The following is a 22,100-nucleotide window of genomic DNA, read 5'->3' on the forward strand; positions in this document are numbered from 1 at the left end:
ATTCCAGAAAAGCCATTTATTTCGTGTACTGAGACACCTATGTAGGTTTTTTTTAGCCTTGAAACTCCAGGGTGGGATCCATATAAAACTTCCCTAGAACCCCCCCCCCCCCCCCGCCATTTGTAAGCACTAGAAACAGCACATGCTGGGATTTAGCCCACTTGGGGAGATGAGGGGATAGGATTGCCAATGTTTTAATTGACCTTTGCTCTTTAAGAGCAACTTCATCTGTCAACGGTAGCAAATGATAATGCTTATCTCCAAGTCATGAAAAGCTTTATCTGTTGATTTCTACAGCTCAATCTGCTATTAAAGGTACAGGAGTTGTCAAATCCAGCAGAGCAAGCAGAAATAAAAGCATTCCCCTCTGCACTAGCTTTCTGTTCAAATAATTCCAGAAGGGTGACACTGCAGCAAAATTTGTATTCCTGCAAAAGCTTTTAAGGACAATGTGGAACAACATTCAAAACAGGAATCTACCCGCAGTCTATTATCTTGAATGTGTGATTTGTATGTTGTAGCAAAATAAAAGTCCAGGAAACACCATTAATATTTTTTTTAATGCATCTCAATATAAAATACAAGCCTTCAAGCTGCCACTGTACTTGTTTCCCCTTGCATGTGCAAAACAGATTTCAAAAACAGCGGGGGACTACCCCGCCGTAACTCCAGGGGGCCCCTGCATTTCTGGGCCTGGTAACCTTGGTAACGTCACCGCTCCCTTTTTGCCCTCTAGAAAGATGGCGGCTGCAGTAGCGGGAATCTCAAGGAATCCCCGAAGGTGCGCACGCGCAATAGTTACCGCCGAGGGGAAGTAGTGGCCTGTGTGTACCGGGTTGCAATGCTTCCGCTTCCGGAGCGGCGGCGGCGGCGGCGGCGGCTGCAGCGGCCGGGAGTATTCGTCGACGGGAGCGGCTGTGCGCGACCTTGTCCTTCCCCCTTGCCGGGGAAGGGGAGCGCGAAGCGACGGCAAGCGGAGTCAGGTACCGGAATCGGTGATCTGGGAAGGAAGGAGCGCGCTCTCTCGCGCGCGTGCACTGCGCCCGGACGCCTGCCTTCGGCCTGGCACGCCCGGTCGCGCGCGCGCGCACTTGAGAGAGCGAGTATTGCAAGGAATAGCAGCGCGTTCTTCAGCGTTCGCGCCTCCCGGGTCTTAGCACGAGCGAGCGCGCGGGTCTGGCATTCCTTCGCACCTGATCCCGCGCGTGCACCGCTGCGCCTTCTCGTGCACGACCTTCTTGTGCATCCGGGGGCCCGTGTTGGCTGCACTCGCGCCGCCTCCCCGCGTTTGTTCCGGCACGGCGAGTTCTGCTGTTTGTGCCGCCTTCGTGCACGCAACTTGCCTTTTGTTTTGCTTTAAAAAGATAATAATTACGTTCTACATCCAGTTATCCGTTTAAGGTTTGGCATTAATGCGACCGAGTCGTATTCAGCGTTCCTTCTGGGAAACTCAAATATGGGGGCAATCCCTGTCTGACAGTTATATTTATTTCGATCTTCATATTTCTTCTTTACTGTGCAGAGATCCAAAACAGTTTATAACATTGTTCTTCTTTCCATCCGTTTCATTCCCACAACAACCACCCTGTAAGGTATGGCACACACAGAGAGAGGAGTGTATGTGTGAGAGGTCCAAGGTCACCTAGTTGAGCTTACATGGCAGAATGGGGACTCAAACCTCTGTTAATGATGCGCTAGTTCTGACCTGTTTTTGGTAGACACGTTTTAATCAAAACACAAAACAAAAGCCTTGAACAACAACAGCAAAAAAACCCATTCCATGAGCACCAAGATTTTAAAAATCAAAATTGGACCCCTGCTGCTGTATATTGAAAATGTGTTTTAAAGATTTGCAGCATCGAGAGAAATGAACGGATGGTGCTCAGGTGACCTCTTTCCTGATTTTTTTTGTTCTTTGTGCAGAAAGTGGAAGCTGTCACATTTAGGGCTGTATCACACAATACAGTGGTGCTTAGCAGAAAGTCCCCCATGTATCCGAGCTAGTATGATGGCTTAGTGATGGAGCATCTCTGTTGTCATGAACAGAACCTGACAAGCTCTGCATGCGTCGTCAGCGAAAATGATCAGATAGTTGCTGCTTTGAAAGACTTGTACCTTGGAGAGCCTCTGCCAATCCCAATAGAAAAGACTGACCCTGATAAACCAAGGTTTTGTTTCAGGATAAGCCAGTTTTGTATGCTCATGAAAGCAATATGAATTTCTCAAGAAGAAGAAAAAGAAGAAGAGTTGGATTTAATGCCCCCTTTCTCTCCTGTAAGAAGACTCAAAGGGCCTTACAAATTCCTTTCTCTTCCCCCCTCACAACAGACACCCTGTGAGGTAGGTGGGGCTGAGAGAGCTCCAAAGAACTGTGACTAGCCCAAGGTCACCCAGCTGGCATGTATTGGAGTGCACAAGATAATCTGGTTCACCAGATACGCCTACACAGCTCAAGTGGCAGAGTGGGGAATCAAACCTGGTTTCCAGATTAGAGTGCACCTGCTCTTAACAACTACAGCACGCTGGCTCTCTCAGGGACAACTGTACAGGGTGTTGCATAATGGGCCCTGAAAGAACCTCTTGTGTGATTGTTCTTGCTCCCCGTTGGAATGACATTTACTTGAAATGGCCTCTTTACCTTTAAATCCCTCCCAAAAGTAACCTACCAAAAGTTTACTTGTTTCAAGAAACTCCTTCCAATTGAAACATTTCCTTACATTAACATCTTGGTACTCTTGCTTATTCTATAAAATGGCATGATGATGTGAAGTAAAAAATTGTCACACGTTATGAACTTTAGCTAGATTCTGCATTGATTTTTGCATTACGGGGAAACTTTGTCAGATTCCTGTTCATTTAATTGCTGCAGTAGACTAACAAGGTTACCCACTGACCCTTGTGACCACTGTATCTTATTGGCAGAGCCAGCATGGTGTAATGATTAAGAGCAGGTGCACTCTAATCTGGAGAACTGGGTTTGATTCCCTGCTCTGCCACTTGAGCAGTGGAGGCTTATCTGGGGAATTCAGATTAGTTTGTGCACTCCGACACATGCCAGCTGGGTGACCTTGGGCTAGTTACAGTTCTTCGGAGCTCTCTCAGCCCCACCCACCTCACAGGGTGTTTGTTGTGAGGGAGGAAGGGGAAAGAGTTTGTAAGCCCCTTTAAGTCTCCTTAGAGAGAAAGGGGATATAAATCCAAACTCTTCTTCTTTATTCTCTGTGGACACCAGATGAGTGTCTGAAGTACGATCTGTTCTTTCAAATGGCTGCATTTGAGCCAGAGTACAGAAATCGCCAGACCCCGAGTTTGCTTCCCTGGTGATATGAGTCAGTGTGAGTGTAGTGATTAGAGTATCGGACTAGAATCCAAGATAGCCAAATTTCAGCCCCCCACTCGTCCTATGGAACTGCATTGGCCCGTCATACCTTGGCCAGTCACACTCTCTCAGCCTCACCTACCCCACAGGGTTGTTGTGAGGATAAGCTGGAGGGGGGAGAGAACTGTGTATTCTGCCTAAAGCTCCTTGGAGGGAAGGGGTAAAAATGTATGAGATAGATGGGGAATTCTGCTCATGCTTTGTAAGGCCCTGGGGATCTCTGCACATAATATTCTGGTCATTTGCACTAAGGAAATCCATGATTCTCTGAGATGTTGTTATTCCTGGGCATGGAGTGCCGAGATTAACTGTTTGGTCACTGTAGCACATCAGCTTACATGGTAATGCTGGGTTTTCAGTAGCCTTGCATCAAGTATTTATTTCTGTAATTATTTCATTGTTGGTTGGCATTGTGCTTTGTAGGGTTAAAATCCCCAAAAACATGTTTCCTGTATTTTCCCAGTTACACTGTAATTATGAAATTTAGTGTAGAAAGATTTAGAATGAGCTCCGTGACTAGTTAAAATGCACAGGTCAGTAGCATCATGTCTTTTATCCTGGCTTTGACACACTGATCAAGACCCATTTCTCTCTGTCCATTTCCAGACAGGTTGGTAAATAAACCTTTCTTAATTTGCAGGCTCAAACCAGCAGAGGAAACACTGTGATATTGCAGCAGACGTGCGAGAAGAGCCTCTGCATCCTTTTCTCCAGGGTGGGCCGTCCGGCCAGAGGACTTAGGTTTGGTGTGACTCGTCCACAGCAGCAGCGCAGTCTGTAGCTTTCCCCAGCTTGAACGGTGCTGGGGGTACTCGCTGCGTGCCGTTCTGGGCTCTCCGACTCCAGAAAGATGTCAACAAAGTGGAAGGTATTGGCCGGGACCAGCGCAGAAACAGTTTACTGAAAAATCTTTGTAGTCGTAAAATCCTTTCGTGGGCGAAAGAGAAAAGCGTAAGGACTTGGCCTAATCTACGTATTGAGGACTGTCAGACTAACGCGATGGCTCAGGTAACAGGCCCTGGTTCTCCCGTCCTGTCCAACAGGAATTCTTCATTACAGGAGGTGGCTACACAGGGCCCTCAGCGATGACCTGTTCTGTGGAACGTGAACAGTTTAGCTCTTGCTGGCCAGCAGCAGTGACTTGCTGTCCTCCTCTTGCCAGATGGCTCCACCTTGCCATCCTTATCTCTCTGATGAGCCGAGCAGCTCTTTTCCCCATTCAGAGCAGGGGCCAGTGGGAGGTGGAAGATACTTCAGACCATTGCAGGGACCATTGTAACCCCCTTAGTTCTTCCTGTACTGCATCTTTAATAGGACACTGTTGTGGTACAGTAAGTGGTAGAGGAATCTGGCCAAGGACACCTTGAGGGCCCAGGTTGCCTGTTAGCCATCCCTACTCTGGTCATTTGCAAGAACAATAGATGGCTTTGCACCTGGTGTCTCTGCGTTGTGATGCTGCATTGTGATGTAGAACTCAAGAAAACTATCCACCCCCATTTCACCTGTTTAATTAGTTGAAATATTTGTAGCCTACCCTCCCTGTCCCTCGCCAGTTAACAACAGGAATCAGTGTGGCTCAGGCAGTGGTAAAACTATCCACAGTAGAAAGTGAAGAGTTTAATAGTGGATGTTAGATCAAAATATTAGTCCATGCACATGAAGGATATTGGCTCCCCATTATAAACATGCCCCGCCCCCCACCTGTAAGGGACAAGGATTTGCTGGTCTGAGGACATAGTAGATAAATTTGCCTGAATCTGGTCCAGGGCTGACTTGTTTTACTTCTGTATGTATGGACTAGGCCAGGGCCGTGTAGAGCTGGACCCTGGCCAAATATGAAATGTAGACCCCATTTCAAACGGTACTTTTCAAGTACTTTTATTATCAATGCTATATACATATGATTTATGTATGAGTTTACACATGTACATGTGGTGGACGATATATCTACAAGGAATAGAACAGAATAAAAGAAGTAGAACTGTAACAGCTAAGAAGCCGCTCATTTGGCACAAAATCACGACCACTGACAAGGAATTAAACAGAGCGGAGGACTCCACAGTCAGTAGCCTAGGCCCTAGGACCCCGTGACCACATTAATCCACCTCTGCCTGTTAGAAATAGAAGAGCATCAGAATGAGTTACAATTCTACAAGACGATTATCTGAAAAACTACTGCGACTGTTGAGGCAAGTCAGCGCTGTCCCTAGCTTCCAGTGTAACAACACCAAACACCTCTTCAAAAATTTTCTGTACCCCCTTGTTTTTCATGAATTGTCACTTCAATGTAGCACAGCATTGGTTTCTATTATTTGCTTTTTATTTGTTTAATCTTCCTTCAAATTTTAATATTTAGTGGTAAAGGATGCCCCCTAACTTTCTTGGAGCAGGTCTCCTGAAAATCGTAGGCCCATGCCAACTGGCCCTACTTCTCATTCCCCTCTGTCTGGCCTGTGCTAGGCACTAGATTTTGGGTTTTTTTTCCCCCTTAGCATTATGTCCTTGAAGAGGCAGCAGGGGAACTCAAAACAGTTCTAGCGCTGGGTTTTTAATGGTGGTAGGCAGAATGAATTGATTGTTTCCTTCTGTTCTTTTTCACTTTGCCGAAGGAGAATGCTCCAATTCTGTTTGGATAATTTTAGGTCATTAAATACCATGATGCCCTCATTGCATCTGTATTTACTCCCTGTTTGGCACAAACCTTGACCTAGGTGCTTCCATCAAATAAAGACCTATGCCGGCCCATCCAGCTGTGTGCATTGACCCTACTGCAGAGGTGCCCTCATTGGTTTCGGGAGCCAAAACCATGTATACACCAGCTTCTGCCTTGGAGGGGCCAGGTGTTCCACCGCCTTTCTTGGACCTCTTAATGCTTTCTTTGTTTTCCTTTGAGAACTGCTTCCAGTATTGCATTCCTTAGGTGCCTTTTGAAAATTCATGCTCAGAAGCAGCCAGATGACAGTTGCAACTTTGATGTCAGAAAGATCAAACAGTGATGAATTCTGGGTAAGGGTCTCTGGGGACTTGCCAAGCGCAGACTTCTCACTTGTGATACCCCAAAGATGTTAACTTCTGCTGTTTTCTCGCCTTTTCCTTGCACAGGTTTTTAAGCGAGGAAAACCAGTGCTGTAACCTGAGCTGCCTATCTTTACTTGTCACCTAACCCTTCCTCGAAAGCTTGGTTTTTCACACACAGCCCTTAAGACTTAGGGATGCTTGTGTAAGACATTTGAAAAACCTACCTGGTAAATGATGTAGGCAGATAACCTTCCAGATCTACAGGCACATTGCTGTGTATACTTCTGTAACCCACAAGATCTGCAGCAGTTCTTTTTCAGGCTTGTAAATAGCAACCTGCAAGGTTACCAGTGGTGAGCAAGATTTGATTTACACGTGCTGGGTAGTGAGTTGGTAGAACGGGAGCACTCTCCTACAGACTTCAAACGGAAGTCTACTCCCTTACATACGCATAAATTAGCACAGCAGGCTAAGAAGGGGGATGCAGCTTTTCTTCCAGTTTTGATAGATGTTTGTTTGGAGTTCTTTTTTAATGCAAAGGAACATTCAGTCCTGAAACAAATGTCAGTAAACAGCCGGGCTTCCAGTCCAGAACGATGGAGCCCATTCTTCCGCTCAGGGTTGTGCTTCTTCATTCCCATCCTTCTGTGTGTGCGAATGGTACATAAGAGATGCCTCCGGGGTGAAGTTCTACAAAAGCTGTCTCCTTTCTTTTCTTTTTAAGGCACAGATCTGCAAACGGACTAGGAACAATTGTTAACGTATGTGCATAATTGTGTTAATTGAGACATCTTTTTGGCATTTGTACCTCTTTGAATCCCCTTTGACAGGGTGGGTGAGGGGGAGAAAAGCAGTCCAAATTTTTTTAAACAAAGTACATCATGAGTATGCCAGCAAGGAAAAGAATTTAAAGTTGCATTTAAAGTTGACTTATGTTTTCTTTGTTGAGAAAATTCATAAATTAACCTCATTCCGCAGGGCCTAACTTGAGGCCTGCTCTCCATTAGGTGCTGGTATTCCATCATCTTTGTATAAATTAGTAAATTGAGTGGCTTGTACCAGTTATAAAAGTTGCAAAGTTAGGTAGCCCACAAATGATGCTATCTACGTACTTGGGAGAAAGTCTCCCCAGGCATGTACAAAAATCACTTGGGAAATTTAGCCAAAAGAAACAGGCACTGCACAGAACATCTTGTTGCAGAATGGGCGTGCTGCAGTGGGCACAGAATGTTGACAGCTATTGAGTGTCAGTTAAATGGGAGAAAATGCTACAGAGAGGCAGGGAAATTGGCTGGCAGAAGCTTCTGATTTGTAGGATCCGGGGGGGGGGGGCAGGGGGAGGCAGGTTTTGGATGTGTGCAAATGATTTCCAGATTCCCTCCTCACTCCCACAATTCCTTGCGAAACCCTTGTCGGAAAAGGTTTTGCCAATCGCATCAGCTTTGAAAAGACGGCCTGTTCTCATGTCGTCTTGCTATCCCAGATTACACTCTGCTCCCACCCTCACTTTGTGTTTGTCTCTCCCTAGGCAAGTCTCCTGGCCTGTGAGGGTCTCTCCGGGGTTTGCCTTGTGCCAACTGTTGCCAGCAAGAAGATGATGCCGAAGCAAAGTTCCAAGCAGGTGGAGAACGGAGAGAGAGGGGGTGCACCACATATGTTGGTATGGGGCAGCCCATTTACAGCTTATCTGCTGCTAGGTGCCCTTTTCTACTTGTGCCAAGTGGGGTGACACAGCAGAAAGAGCCAGGGCAGGGACCATGGCACGTAGGGTTTGGGGTTACGTTGCCTGCATTTGTTTGACGTGCTATCCTGCTTTTCTCCCTGCAAAGGGTCACCGCAAAGAGAGTGAGAAATCTCGTAGCCGGAAGGAAGAAGAAACAACAGAAGGGCCCCCACCTAAAAAATCCCTTAAAAAGGCAGGTAATCTTACATAGTATGCCCTAGCCACAACAATATTCCTGCCCCTGTGTGACCATCATATGGTTTATCTTGTGGAGCCAGAAGGGTACTTCTGCCACTTATAATTGACTGTTGCTTAGAATAATGGGCATTCTTCTCCCTGGGACAGCAGCAATGGAGACCCCCCCCCCCCCCTCCAGCTTGGTTGGTTTAAAATGCGTTGTCCAAATAAAATGCTTCTTCCAATTGACATGTAGGACATTGAAGAACAGGAACCATCGGAATTTCCCATTTTGTGTGTTCGCACTCAGAGACAGAGAGGTCCCTGCTTGTGGGGTGTTGCACAGTTTCTGCCTTACAGAAGCTAACACCTGTGCAGATCTTATGATCCTCGCAAGTCTGTTGCTTAGTCTAGTGAGGATCAGAGCAGTTGCGGTGTGTCTTGGGAGCATGGCAACACATAGTTCAGTGGTGGCGAACCTTTGGCGCTCCAGATGTTATGGACTACAATTCCCATCAGCCCCTGCAGGGCTGATGGGAGTTGTAGTCCATAACATCTGGAGTGCCAAAGGTTCGCCACCATGGACATAGTTGGTGCGTCTGAGCACTAATGCACATGTACAAACATCTGATTGTAAAGCATCTCTAAAATACATCTTAGAATTGTTGCCAAATGAGAATATGTAGGAAGCTCAAAACACAGTCCTAAACAGCATTTCACCCCAGTGGATGTAGAAGGGTATAATTCTGTTGAGGACTGCAATATCGTACAACAGCTAGATTCAAGCTCGGCAGAAACCAACAACATTTTCGGGGGAGGAGCTTTTGAAGGTCAAAACTCCTTTTGTAATATCTAACAGAGAGTTTTGACTCTGAAATGCTCATACCCTGAAAACCTTGCTGGTCTCTAAGATGCCACGACTAGTCTCATATATAGTTCTGCTGTGGACCATCACAGCTACCCCCTGAAACTGTCTGTGCCTGTGTGGTGTAGAGGCTAAGGTGTCAAACTAGGATCTGGGAAATCCAGGTTCAAATCCCTGCTCATGCCATGGAAGCTTGCCGGGTGACTTTGGGCAAGTCATACACGCTCAACCCTGACCCTGGCTAGTATTTGGATGGGAGACCTCCAAGGAATAGTGCGGAGGCATGCAGCGGCAAACCACCTCAGAAAGTATCTTGCCTTGAAAACCATGTCGGGTTGCCACTGGTCAGTTCTGACTTAATGGCAAAAAAGGAAGTGCATTGTAGGTGGCTGGAATGTTGATTAGGAAGTGCTGGAATTTTGATCAAATCATTATTCAGTCTTGAAGCTCCCTGGGTGACCTTGGGCTCTGCCTGTTCTACCTTGAAGGGTTGTAAGTAGAATGGTCTGATGGTGCCTTGTGGCCCTGTTAGCTGCCTTTCACACAGTGGCATTGTGGTTAAGAGCAGGTGTACTCTTATCTGGAGGAAACCGGGTTTGGTTCCCTGCTCTGCCGCCTGAGCTGTGGAGGCTTATCTGGGGAATTCAGATTAGCCTGTACATTCCAACACATGCCAGTTGGGTGACTTTGGGCTAGTCACAGTTCTTCTGAGCTCTCTCAGCCCCACCTACCTCACAGGGTGTTTGTTGGGAGGGGGGAAGGGCAAGGAGATTGTAAGCCCCTTTGAGTCAACTTGTAGGAGAGAAAGGGGGGATATAAATCCAACTCTTCTTCTTCTTGTGATAGGTAGATGCCGGGCAGCCCAATCCAAAGGGGTGAGTGGTAGAGTGGTGTTCGGGGGTGACAATGCTGCGGTGCCTCTACAGAGGCAATTGGTGGCGCAGGTGCCAAGGAAGAAGGAAAAACTCCTTTCTCACTTGGGGAAACCTACAGCAAGAAATGTTATCTGTCCCACGGGGAGGGGGCATTCCTGGGCCAAAAGTGCATTGAGAATGCTCCTGGAATGCCTCCATCCTCAATGGTGTGGTCATTTGCAGTGGCATCCAGCCTCCGCAGAGCCCAGCTTCTGAGTTTGGGCACTGTGGGGGTCAGCTGCTGAAGTAATTCCCTGATGCCAGCATCCGTGCCATTTTGTTTCCCCTGTTGCTTCGTCACCTGGTTTATTCGTAGTTTTCCATTCGTTGGACTCAGTGACGATTCGGCATCTGTACATCAACATAGACGTGTATGCCTGGTACTTTTGAACCTCCTCATGTGTGTCTTGGCCAAGGTTTGTGTTTGAAACTTGGAAGCTTTAGAATGGGAATCAAGGCTGGGTATGATTTGAACTGCAGAAGGGAGACTGCAGCTGGATCCTCCCCTCCTCCCCTGGCCAAGCATCTGATTCTGAGGTGAGAAAATGTGGCCCTGGGATTAGAATGCCATCAGCAGCTACTTTTAGAAGCAAGAGTAGGAGGAAAGATGGGGTAGGTGGTGTTCCCAGAGGCCTAGACAGGCATGTTTATGTTCTGGTCATAATGATAACTGAAAATGCCGTGGTTGCAGATGGTGGTGATCGAGCAGAACGGATCCTTCCAGCTCCGGATCCCCAAGAACTTTATTTGCGAGCACTGTTTTGGTGCCTTCCGGAGCAGCTACCATCTCAAGAGACACATCCTCATTCATACAGGTGAGTGGATCAATGTGGCCATTCGAGTCCAGCCCATTTGGCAGTGGGGACAGTTTCTTCATTGTCAGCATTGAGCCAGCAAGTTACAAATATTTTCCATGCATCAGGTCCTGGTGGTAAAATTTGCTCCATGGATCACTTGAGCCAAGAAAGTTGTCTTTTTTTCCCAGTAGGGTAGGAGGAAGCCCCAGGAACAGGATATTGGGTTACTGAGGGAGGGGAAAGGAGACTGTCATGCTTTGCAGATGGAAATCCCTATGTCTGTGAAAAGTCTTCTCTAGATCCAAGCCTCTGTGTGTGTGTGTGTGTGTGTGTGTGTGTGTGTGCGCGCGCGCGCGCGTGTGTGTGTGCGCATTTGTTTAGTTTCTTTCCCACTTTTTAATGTGCTTTTACTCTGCTGGTAGGTTTTTATTTGTTTGATATTTTAAAAATTGTTGTTGATTGCTTTTACTGTTATGCTAGAATCTATCTTGGAAGTCAATGGCTGAGAATTGGGAAGTAATAATTAAAAAAATACCATAGAACATTCCCTGGTAGTTCATCATTCCATTTACGTGAATAAACCCTGATCATTATATCCTGGTTAGCATAAAGCCGTATGCCTCATGTTCAGAGTTCCTTTTCAAACTTCCTGTTCCTTGGTATTGCTCATATTGCATGAAGGCTTTGTGGGAGGGAATGAGTATTGCTTGCCCTGACCTCACTCAGCCACTAGATGGCATCTCTCTGTGAATTACATGCCACTGTGGTCTAGGTAACGCAGGGGTGACCAACCTATGGTGCTCCAGATGTTCATGGACATCAGCAGCTACTTTTAGAAGCAAGAGTAGGAGGAAAGATAGGGTAGGTGGTGTTCCCAGAGGCCTAGACAGGCATATGTTCTGGTCATAATGCTCCACCTCTGAATGCATCCCCATGGAGACTCAGTTCATATCTGTGCAATTGAGCAGAAGTCAATCACATAACTCTAACTTCAGGCAGACGGAAGGGAGTCAGGAACCTCACTGACATAAGCTACAACCTCTTCTACTGAGCAGCAGCCTCTTCCTCGAAGAAGACTGATGTAGAGCAGGCCCTCCTTGCTTATGTGGGATTTGGTGGATTCCATTTTTGCAAAAAGGAAGCCCACCTAGCATCAAGAAAACGTTGAAAGCTGCAGTTTTGGGTGGGCATGAAGATTGTGAGAAGGCAACACACCACCAGGACCATCTTCTGCTGAAGGTTCCTAACATAGATGCATATAGAACAGGAGGCTAAGGCTGTTGTCCAACTTCCTTTGCATCACTAGGGCTTCCTTAAGAGGCATTTCTGGATATGTTGCATCCTGCTATTTTGGGAATGGAAGATAGCACAGGAGTATAGGGTTGCTAGGAATGAGCAGTTGAACTTCTATTCTTACTCCAAAGGCATCTGTTTTCTCACACATTTTCCAGGTGAGAAGCCATTCGAGTGTGATGTGTGTGACATGCGCTTCATTCAGAAATACCACCTGGAGCGCCACAAACGTGTGCATAGCGGGGAGAAGCCATACCAATGCGAACGTTGCCTGCAGGTAATGTTTCTGCTCCCTTGTTTCTCCTATATCTTGGGGATTATTTGCATCCTTGTCTGTCCTGTAGACCTCTTGGATTCAGAGTAGAGGGAAGCACTTGGACCCATCTCCTTAATAAGTGTGTTTTGGGTGGAAATCTCTGGTGAATGGATACAAGAGGCATTGTGCTGTTGGCTGGCCACTCTTCTGGGCAACAGAGGTCCCTGTGTATATGTTTAGATGATCCCGTCTCAGTACCAGCAAGCAACTCATGGCTGTGTATGACAGAGACGAGCGTTTTTTGATAACATGCATATTCCTGAGGTTAGTGGCTTATAGTTGCTTAAAGTTTTAGCTGTGAATTCTGCACATGCATGAAATTAATAAGCCAGCATAAAAACTGCAGTCTAGCTCAGAATTCCACGGATCTACTTTGGGGTTGTTTTGAAGCAGGTTTCTTGGCCTTATGTATGCAGGGAAAAATGCATGGGCGGTGTTTTCTCAGAAGTTAGAACAACAGTATAAATACTAGTAACAGAATTCATCCAACTATTTTTATACCAGTAGTTCTCGTTCTCTCTCTCTCTCTCTCTCTCTCTCTCTCTCTCTCTCTCTCTCTCTCTCTCACACACACACACACACACACACACACACACACTCACACACACACACCAGTCACAACAGGAAGGGGGCGAGTTCCTGTAAAGTTCCAAAGAACTGTGCATAATCAAATAATTTATAAACTATTTTTCAAGCTGTTCTTCATAACATCGTTAAATTTTGTATGGACTATCCTTAGGTTTTTATCTGCTGGTCGAATGATAAATAAACACAGCTGAACTGAACATCTTTAATTTTATCGTGATGAACTACCTATCATCTACTGCATCAGTTTTCCAAAATACATTATCCAGCCCATTCATGTATCAGTTTAACACCAGTATTACCGTGGCTACCCCAAATCCCCTGCTTTTCTGTCAGACTTCAGTTCATTCTTTGTCACATCTCTGTTTTTAACTATTTGTTCCCTACTTGGTCTTACCCTTTCCAGTCCTTACAGAAGATCCCAAACTATTTGGAAACCTGGAGCTTGGAAACAGATTTCACACGTAAAGATAAAGATCAGGTTTAGCTTGATTAACTGTGGGAAAGTTTTTAGTTGACTAAGGTTTTTAGACCCCTTTTTATGTGAATATATGTTCTGAAGTTCTACAGTCCTTTTTGGTTCTAGCTAGGACACAGCCTTAACCATGGCATGTTTCATTTGTCTTAGTTAAGATCCTAACATGTGGTAGATACCATGATTTAGGTTAGTTGCTCTGGAGAACAGGTGTAGGAGTTGCTGGTTACCTTGTAAATGTAGAGGTGGAGTGGATTTTTTGTGCACAGGTAATGCTTTACAGTGGTCTACACAAACTGTAGCTTGCAATCTCGGTTCAATCCCCAGATGCCTGTTAATGACCTTTAACCAGTCCATGACATCTTTTAGATCTATGCGTTGTGTTTTTGAAGTGATCAAACTAGGACAGTGATTGTTTGAGCTGGGATGATGGCAGAGAATGCAGAGAAGGGCAACAAGGATGATTGGGGGATTGGAGCACCTTCCTTATGAGGAGAGGCTGCAGCGTTTGAGACTCTTTAGTTTGGAGAGGAGACGTCTGAGGGGGGATATGATTGAAATCTATAAAATTGTGCTTGGGATAGAAAACGTTAACATAAAAATATTTTTCTCTTTCTCACATACCTTGAAAATGCTGGGGGAGGGGGAGAATTAGGACTAACAAAAGGAAACATTTCTTCGTGCAACGCATGATTGGTGTTTGGAATATGCTGCCACAGGAGGTGGTGATGGCAACTAAGCTGGATAGCTTTAAAAGGGGCTGGGACAGATTTATGGAGGAGAAGTCGATGTATGGCTACCAATCTTGATCCTCCTTGATCTGAGATTGCAAATGTCTTAGCAGACCAGGTGCTCGGGAGCAGCAGCAGAAGGCCATTGCTTTCACCTCCTGCATGTGAGCTCCTAAAGGCACCTGGTGGGCCACTGCGAGTAGCAGAGTGCTGGACTAGATGGACTCTGGTCTGATCCAGCAGGCTCTTTCTTATGTTCTTAACTGCTCATTCAGCTGAATAGTTTGCAGTTAAGCTGCTGTGAGGAAGGGGAAATTGTTAGCTTGGCTGAAACGTCACATGGAGTAACCTGTGGACTGGGAAAAGGGAGGAGTGCGACATGAGCAACGGGACAGGAGAACATAAGAACTAGCCTGCTGGATCAGACCAGAGTCCATCTAGTCCAGCATTCTGCTACTCGCAGTGGCCCACCAGGTGCCTTTGGGAGCTCACATGCAGGATCGTAATAGCAATGACCTTATTAACTGCTACTGCTCCTAAGGCATCTGATCAGCTTAAAGAGCATTTTGCAATCTGAGATCAAAGGGAGGGATCCCGCCGGATTTGGTAGCCATGGAGCCTCGACTTCCTCCCCATAAAATCTGTCCAAGCCCTTTTAAAAGCTATCCAGGTTAGTGGCCATCACCACCTCCTGTGGCAGCATATTCCAAACACCAATCATCGCGTTGTGTGAAGAAAGTGTTTCCTTTTATTAGTCCTAATTCTTCCCCCCAGCATTTTCAATGAATGCCCCTGGTTCTAGTATTGTGAGAAAGAGAGAACAATTTCTCTCTGTCAACATTTTCTACCCCATGCATAATTTTATATGGAGCTTCAATCATATCCCCCCTCAGGCGTCTCCTCTCCAAACTAAAGGAGTCTGGCAAGCTGGCTGCGAAGCCTCTCACTCATAAGGAAGGTGCTCCAATCACTTCAATCATCGCTCGTTGCCCTTCTCTGCACTTTTCTACCTCGCTGTCAATATCCTTTTTGAGATGTGGCGACCAGAGAGACTGAACCACAGTACTCCAAGTGCTTGGTCAAATTAAGCACCACTGCTTTATATAAGGGCATGACAATCCTTGCAGTTTTATTATCAACTCCTTTCCTAATTATCCCCAGCATAGAGTTTGCCTTTTTTCACAGCTGCCATGCATTGAGTTGACATTCCCATGGAACCTATCAACTTAAGGCGCTAAATCCCTTTCCTGGTGCTGTGACTGATAGCACTGACCCCTGCTAAGCGTGGTAATGTGAAGTTTGGATTTTTTGCCCCTATGTGCATCACTTTACATTTTGCTACATTGAAGACTTCCATTGCCATTTCTTAGCCACTCACCTGTTGCATCGGTCTGCTTGGAGCTCAGCGCGTCAACTTGTGGTTCATACATAATTACATTTTGCTACGATGAACTGCATTTACCATTTCTTAGCCCTCACCCACAGAAATTTATCAAGGTCTGCTTGGAGCTCTTCGCATGATCCTTTGTAGTTCTCACCACCCCTACATAATTTGGTATCCTCTGCAAGCTTGGCCATTACACTACCCACCCCTACTTCCAGGTCATTTATGAATAGGTTAAAGAGCACTGAGTCCCAATCTGCGGATCGCTTAGGGGGACACCACTCCCTACATCTCTCCATTGTGAGAACTTCCCATTTTATACCCACCCTTTGTTTCCTGTTCCTCAACCAATTTTTACCCAATCCAATAGGAGGACTTCCCCTCTTATTCCTTCAAATTGCTGAGTTTTTCTCTCAACAGTCTCTGGTGAGGAACTTTGTCAAAAAAGCCTTTTAAAATCCAAGTGGGCAGTGTCCTCTGGTTTCCCCTTATCCACATGTCATTTACACCCTCAAAGAACTCTATGAAGTAAGTTTGGTAAGACAGGGCTTGCCTCTACAAAAAGCCATGCTGACTCTTTCTCTCAGCAGGTCTTGCTTTTTCTACATGTTTAATAATTTTATCTCTAATGATAGATTCTACTAATTTACCAGGGAACAGATGTCAAACTGACTGGCCTGTAATTTCGGGTCCCCCCTAGACCCTTTCTTAAAGATTGGTGTGACATTGGCTATCTTCTCCAGTCTTCAGGGATGGAGAGGCTGATTTCAGGGATAAGTTGCATATTAATGTGAGAACATCAGCAATTTCATTCTTGAGCTCTTTAAGAACTCTTGGATGAATGCAATCTGGGCCAGGGGATTTGGTAGCATTTAGTTTATCAATGGCTGCCAGAACTATTCCTTGCCCTACCACCACTGTCTTCGCTGGTTCCTCGGAAGTTCACCTCCTAAGAGCTTGGTTCAGGTGCAGAATTTTCCCTCACCTCACTCTTGGGTGAAGACAGATGCACAAAGACAAGAAAGACTTGAAGGAGTAGGAGGTAGTTGAGGGAAGGGATGAGGGTAGTTTTGAGGAAGGGATGGCAGGTATGGCTGAGCAAAACCATTCCCTAGGGGCCTTAAAGAGGCATGGTGCAGAATGGAAGCAGTCAGGAGAGGGTGAAAGGAACATAGTGTCACTAGGCCAATTCTGGCTGCTTCCACCACTGCATTGTCATAACAAATGTGTGGGGATAGAGCCTCAACTGTTATATGGGGCCCCTATCTGGATTAAATCGGTACATTATTCTTACAATTTGGTCCACTCTAAATTTCTACACAAAATCATGGGGCTGCCAAATTGTGTGTCCTATGCAGCATTGTGTTTAGAAACTGGACAATCAACTTTGAAAACAAAAGCTTGGCCGAGAACTTTTAGGTTTTGGCTGCGCATCCATTTTCAACAGGACCCTTCAAACTAGTTATATTTAACAATGACTGAATCCAAATTTTCCAACTGGCTCCCATTAATTACAAACAAAACTGAGGAGATTGGCATTTCTATTGAATCTTTAGGCATGTTGTCCCTTGCTGAAGCCTGTAATAGTTTGAAAAAAGATTACTAGAAACTGAATCTCAAAACCTATTTGCAGCGGCATCCAGAACTTGTTCACCCCTTAGCTCCTCGATACCTTTCAAACAGGGATGCACAGTAGATTATATATTCATGATGCCGAACCCTATAGGGCTTAGGTGTCAAACTCGCGGCCCACCAGATGTTATGGACTACAGTTCCCATCATCCCCTGCCAGTGCTTGCAGGGGATGATGGGAACTGTAATTACTTATCTGGAGAACTTCAGTTCTTACCTATAAGACCATAGGAAGCCATACCAATGGCTAGTTTAATGTTCTGCCCTCATCGCTGCTATGTGGTAGATTTTTTAAAATAGAGGGTGCGAAGAGATTCTGCTCCTGCAGCTCAAATCAGTGGGAAATCTTAGCCCACTCCTGCTTCCGTTGCACTAAATATGTGCGAAATAGGGGGAAATATGCAAATGCTCTTCTCTTGAACTGTGACAGGATATCAGATGCTCAACAGATCTTATACTTGCTAAATAATTCTGATCCTGTAGTTTGTGAATTGGTGGCCAAGTTTTTACTAGAAAGTATATACCCTAAAGGATACCTCTGTTCTTTTTAATGTTGTTGTGTCACTGTTATTAAGAGATTCTTTATTATTCTTTTATTTGGAAATTGTTTTCAATTTGTTTTTTTGTATTCTACCTGTATTGTCCTACGTGCCAACAAAGGCTTGGGGAAAAAATGTGACAGGATAACAGTAGTCAAGAACTGAGGTGAGGGATACATGTTTCACATTAGTTAGGGCTCACCAGCCAGCTCTGTGACTGAGAACTGGTAGTAATGCTTAACCGTTGTTAAAATAGAACAGACCACGCTTAAGTATGACAGTTGGGTGCTGTGTGGTTTCCGGGCTGTATGGCCGTGTTCTAGCAGCATTCTCTCCTGACGTTTCGCCTGCATCTGTGGCTGGCATCTTCAGAGGATCAAAGGTATTTGATCCTCTGAAGATGCTAGCCACAGGTACTGGCAACGAGGAGAGAATGCTGCTAAATACCGATCCGCTGTTCTGAAAGCTCTACAACACCCAAGTGATTCCGGCCGTGAAAGTCTTCGACAATACATTAAGTATGTCAGTATTGGCCTGCATGAGACCCTGTATCTCTCCATAGGACTTCTGGTCCTTGCATCTGCTGACTTCCGTTCCTGAGCTCCTTTTCTCTATCTCCCTCCCTCCTTTCCAGAGTTTCTCCAGGACAGATCGGCTGCTGAGACACAAACGAATGTGCCAAGCTTGCCCAAGCAAATCGGCCGACTCGCAGCTGCTGCTTTAGGGGTGGTCCCAGAGAGACGAATTTAGAAGAAGCCGGAAAGCCAATGGAATTCTCTGGTCTATTTGTTGTTTTTTGGGGGGGAGGGGGATTCTTTTGTGCTTGCATTTGCCTACTGGGCATACCCCCCTGTGAGAAGGGGAAGAGCTGAGACGGGGCACAGACTTTCAGGCAAGATTTGGACGCTGTAAATAACTTGAGGATGGATGAACTGCCCCTGGCAGTAGTGGATAAACTGTGGTGTTTGGGGGTTTTCTCGTGGGAGGGGTGGGTCTCTCGCTGTTTTGCGGTGGGGAAGTTATCACCATTTGCCTCATGGAAAAGGCTTTGAGAGAACTGCTAGGCCTCACCTGCTGGTCCAGAATAATGGCGTTTTGGAGTTCTTGACTGACCTATCTTCCAACTTGCCGAACCCCTGGGCTTGCAAAGATGGGAGGAAGAATATTTTTAAAAAGGAAAGAAGAAAGGCAAGCCAGGCACCAAACTGTTTTATGGAAGAATGCGACACACAAGCAATGGATTTAAGAGACAGCGGCTGAAGATTTTTGAATCCTGGATTCACAGGAGTCTGTCCATAAGATCAAAAGAGCCCCCCCCCCCTCCCCCGGCCCCTCATGGTGTCTAGGTTTGAGATGTTACGTTTTTCTTTATCCCTCAGGTTTCAACAACACAAGGGCTGGAGAGGGGGTGGCATATGCTGCTAGCGAATGTAAACTCCAACTTTCAGGCGGTACCACTGGCACAGTTGGTAGAGGCTTACTACATCCAGCTGGCTGGAGAGATGCATCAGGTTACTCCCAGGTGGGGAGAGGAGCTGCAGCCCTTTTACGGGACATAGGCTCCTTCCCCACCTCCTTGTACATAAATAGCTATACATTTAGAGTCCACCCCACTGAAATGCCTCTTCTTGCAGAACTTGGGGTCTTCTGAGAACCTTGATGTTGAGCTGGTTGAAGTCCCAAGATCCCCAATCTTTAGCCATTCATGCTTTGGCAAGTGGGACTCAAAACCCTTCCTGTGACACGTTGGGGAATCGCAGTTCTCTTTCGGTTCCATGGGGGAGGGGAGAACACAGGCCTCCTGTGCAAAGGAACCAGATGTTCACGACTCAAGCCTCAGCAAGCCTTTTGTTGCCCTTAAATCAACTTCAGCTGCTGTGAGGCTGAAAGCAGTCGTCTTGGCGATATCACCCTCAGAGAGAAGCAGAGAGGATGACATGCTTGCAGGCTTTACTGGAATGAATTTTGCCAAAATATTTTGCCCAATTACCTCTCCCCACCCCCACCCCCCCAGGACATTCCAGCTGGTACTGCTGTCTCCGCTTCACTTCTGGCTGGTACTGCTTCCTCATGTGATACCTGCTTTTGGTTCAGATGGTCATGGGGTTTTTCAAGGATGGAGAAGCAGGGGGGTAACATCGTGTCTATCTAGGACTCTCAGTGTCATGCAATGCAGTGTCATGCAACCTGCATTTGGAATGCTAGTGTATCATTCGTATCGTAAGCAGAATTCCCCCTCCCTTCTCGCCCTTAATGTGAATTCTCAAAGGCTTCTGCCAGCCTCCAGTGGGGGTCCCATTGCCCATCTGTATGCCTATATAAGTGGTAGCCTAACCCCTTTTCCTGACACCCCCCCCCCCAATGGATTGCAGAAAGGGAGAGGCTTAAATGTCAGCCCAAGTTACTTTGGGATGTTTGTAAATTGAGGCAGGACAGTATAGATCAATCTGGACTGCTGCTCTAAGAGCCCCATCTGGAGGACGGGATCCACTGGTGGAACAGCATGTGGCAGTGCCAACATATTTGCCCCAATGGAGGGGCAAGGCTGCCTGAGTGTGGCCACCGTGGTCCTCCCTAGTGCTGAGACGTGATGCCAGATGCTGCTCTGGCATCCCAGTGCCACTGGCGCTCCCTCCTGGCCATTCGGTGCATTACACTGGCAGCCGAGAATTGAGTTAAGTCACCTTTTTGGGTGGCATTAGTCTGTTAAGCCTCATAGAGGCTTCTTGGCAGGGGGAGGCATTTTCACATTTGGAGCCTCCCCACACTGCTGGGAAGCCTCTTTGGAGCAGCAGCCAGGCGCCAGCTCTTGGTTGGGGCTGCCTGCCGATTCTGTACTCGAGAGGCTGAAGAAAATCACTTGGTAGTTTGCAGAGATCAGGCTTAGTGTCTTGTTCTTGTTCTTTTCCCTAAATGCCAGGCTTCCCATCAATTTGAATCTTCGATTAGTCGTTTTGAACACCGGCTGGAGTAATGCAGTGGTTACTGGTGTTACCGAAGGAGCTATTAGGAAAATATAGCGTGTACCATCCAGCTTCCTCCATTATTGCTTCTACTCTCCTTATGAAAAGCAAGTGTTACTGTCCACACATGAGATGAGCGTTGTGTTAACGTTGGTTCCAAACCCTGTTGCTGTTTCCATTAATTTGGCCAAGCAGGCTCTCAAGAATGAAAGTTTTGTGAAATTCCTTTTGTGCCTGTGCTGCATAGTACAGAAAAGAGATTCTCTGTTACTGGCTAGAAAAACTGGTGGTGTGGGGTTTCCTGGCTGTATGGCCGTGTTCCGGTAGTATTTTCTCCTGACGTTTCGCCTGCATCTTCTCTGAAGATGCCAGCCACAGATGCAGGCAAAACATCAGGAGAAAATACTACTGGAACACGGCCATACAGCCCAGAAACCCCACCACGCCCCAGTGATTCTAGCCGTGAAAGCCTTCAACAGTACATTCTGTCCGTGAAAGCCTTCACACCAGCAAACACCCCCTTTTTGCTTAGGCGAAGTGAGTCCCTATTTTCACCAGAAACCAGCTTGTGTTTGATTGTGTCACTCTCAGTAACAGCAGCTTGTTGCTGAGTTTGAGGTAAAGCAAAAACAAAAGCAACTCGTTTGTCCTACAAAGCAGTGGCGTAGTGGTTGAGAGCAGATGCATTCTAATCTGGAGGAATTGGGTATGATTCCCCACTCTGCCACTTGAGCTGTTGAGGCTTATCTGGGGAATTCAGATTAGCCTGTGCACTCCCACACATGCCAGCTGGGTGACCTTGGGCTGGTCACAGCTTTTTAGAGCTCTCTCAGCCCCACCCACCATACAGGGTGTTGGTTGTGAGGTGGGAAGGGTAAGGAGATTATAAACCCCTTTGAGTCTCCTACAGGAGAGAAAGGGGGGATATAAATCCAGACTCTTCTTCTCTTTAAAAAATACAGAAAAAAGAGCAACCAAATTGTCCCCCCCCCCCCCCTTAATCCTTTCTGGTGACTGCTTTCTCCAAAAGCTGATACAGGATTGTGCTTGTTAGAAGGGAAAGAAAAGAAACTTGTTCTATGCCTCAATTGTGTGTGGCAGCAAGTTAAATTGTACAAATGGTGCGAGAGGGGGGGCTTTATCAAGCACTAGGCATTGCTGTGGTTATTCTTCGTAACACAATGTTATGAAGATCATTCAGCAGGCTGTAAACCTGGATCCTGGGGGGGGGTGCATCTTGGCTGACAGTTCCCCACTCTTACTAAAGCACTGGCACCAGAGTACTGACCCATAAGTGTTTAGATCTCTC

The 22,100-nt window shown here is 46.3% G+C and overlaps 2 protein-coding genes across 10 annotated transcripts in view; one reads left to right on the forward strand and one right to left on the reverse strand.

Annotated features, from left to right (window-relative positions):
- The window catches only part of CSAD (cysteine sulfinic acid decarboxylase), a 35,799-nt gene extending 34,855 nt beyond the window's left edge, over window positions 1-944 (reverse strand). For 4 of the 5 annotated variants that reach the window (XM_048490866.1, XM_048490861.1, XM_048490868.1 and 1 more), the window contains exon 1: window positions 803-912. The gene's annotated coding sequence lies outside the window, so the exon portion shown is untranslated. Of the gene's footprint in view, window positions 1-802 lie in introns of all 5 variants that reach the window. The other variant, XM_048490865.1, reaches the window with a different exon arrangement.
- On the forward strand, window positions 849-20,861 carry ZNF740 (zinc finger protein 740). Of its 5 annotated transcripts, XM_048490877.1 has the most exons (8): window positions 849-983; window positions 4,020-4,387; window positions 7,122-7,158; window positions 7,926-8,057; window positions 8,227-8,313; window positions 10,768-10,891; window positions 12,325-12,443; window positions 18,463-20,861. In XM_048490877.1, exons 4-8 carry the CDS (start codon window positions 7,992-7,994, stop codon window positions 18,550-18,552), a joined length of 486 nt encoding a protein of 161 aa, XP_048346834.1. In that variant the 5' UTR covers window positions 849-983; window positions 4,020-4,387; window positions 7,122-7,158; window positions 7,926-7,991; the 3' UTR covers window positions 18,553-20,861. The 5 variants fall into 5 exon arrangements, with proteins under 5 accessions (XP_048346834.1, XP_048346831.1, XP_048346833.1 ...); XM_048490874.1 differs by lacking the exon at window positions 7,122-7,158; XM_048490876.1 differs by lacking the exon at window positions 7,122-7,158 and having other exon boundaries at window positions 7,926-8,018.
- The last annotated feature ends 1,239 nt before the right edge of the window (window positions 20,862-22,100 follow it).

Source organism: Sphaerodactylus townsendi, linkage group LG03 (genome assembly GCF_021028975.2).
Source record: "Sphaerodactylus townsendi isolate TG3544 linkage group LG03, MPM_Stown_v2.3, whole genome shotgun sequence".
Lineage (NCBI taxonomy): Eukaryota > Metazoa > Chordata > Lepidosauria > Squamata > Sphaerodactylidae > Sphaerodactylus > Sphaerodactylus townsendi.

Coding starts and splice junctions, on each gene's coding strand:
- ZNF740 (XM_048490873.1), top strand. Junction 8,314..10,767: donor CTAAAAAATCCCTTAAAAAG/GCAGGTAATCTT, acceptor CCGTGGTTGCAG/ATGGTGGTGATCGAGCAGAA. Junction 10,892..12,324: donor ACACATCCTCATTCATACAG/GTGAGTGGATCA, acceptor CACATTTTCCAG/GTGAGAAGCCATTCGAGTGT.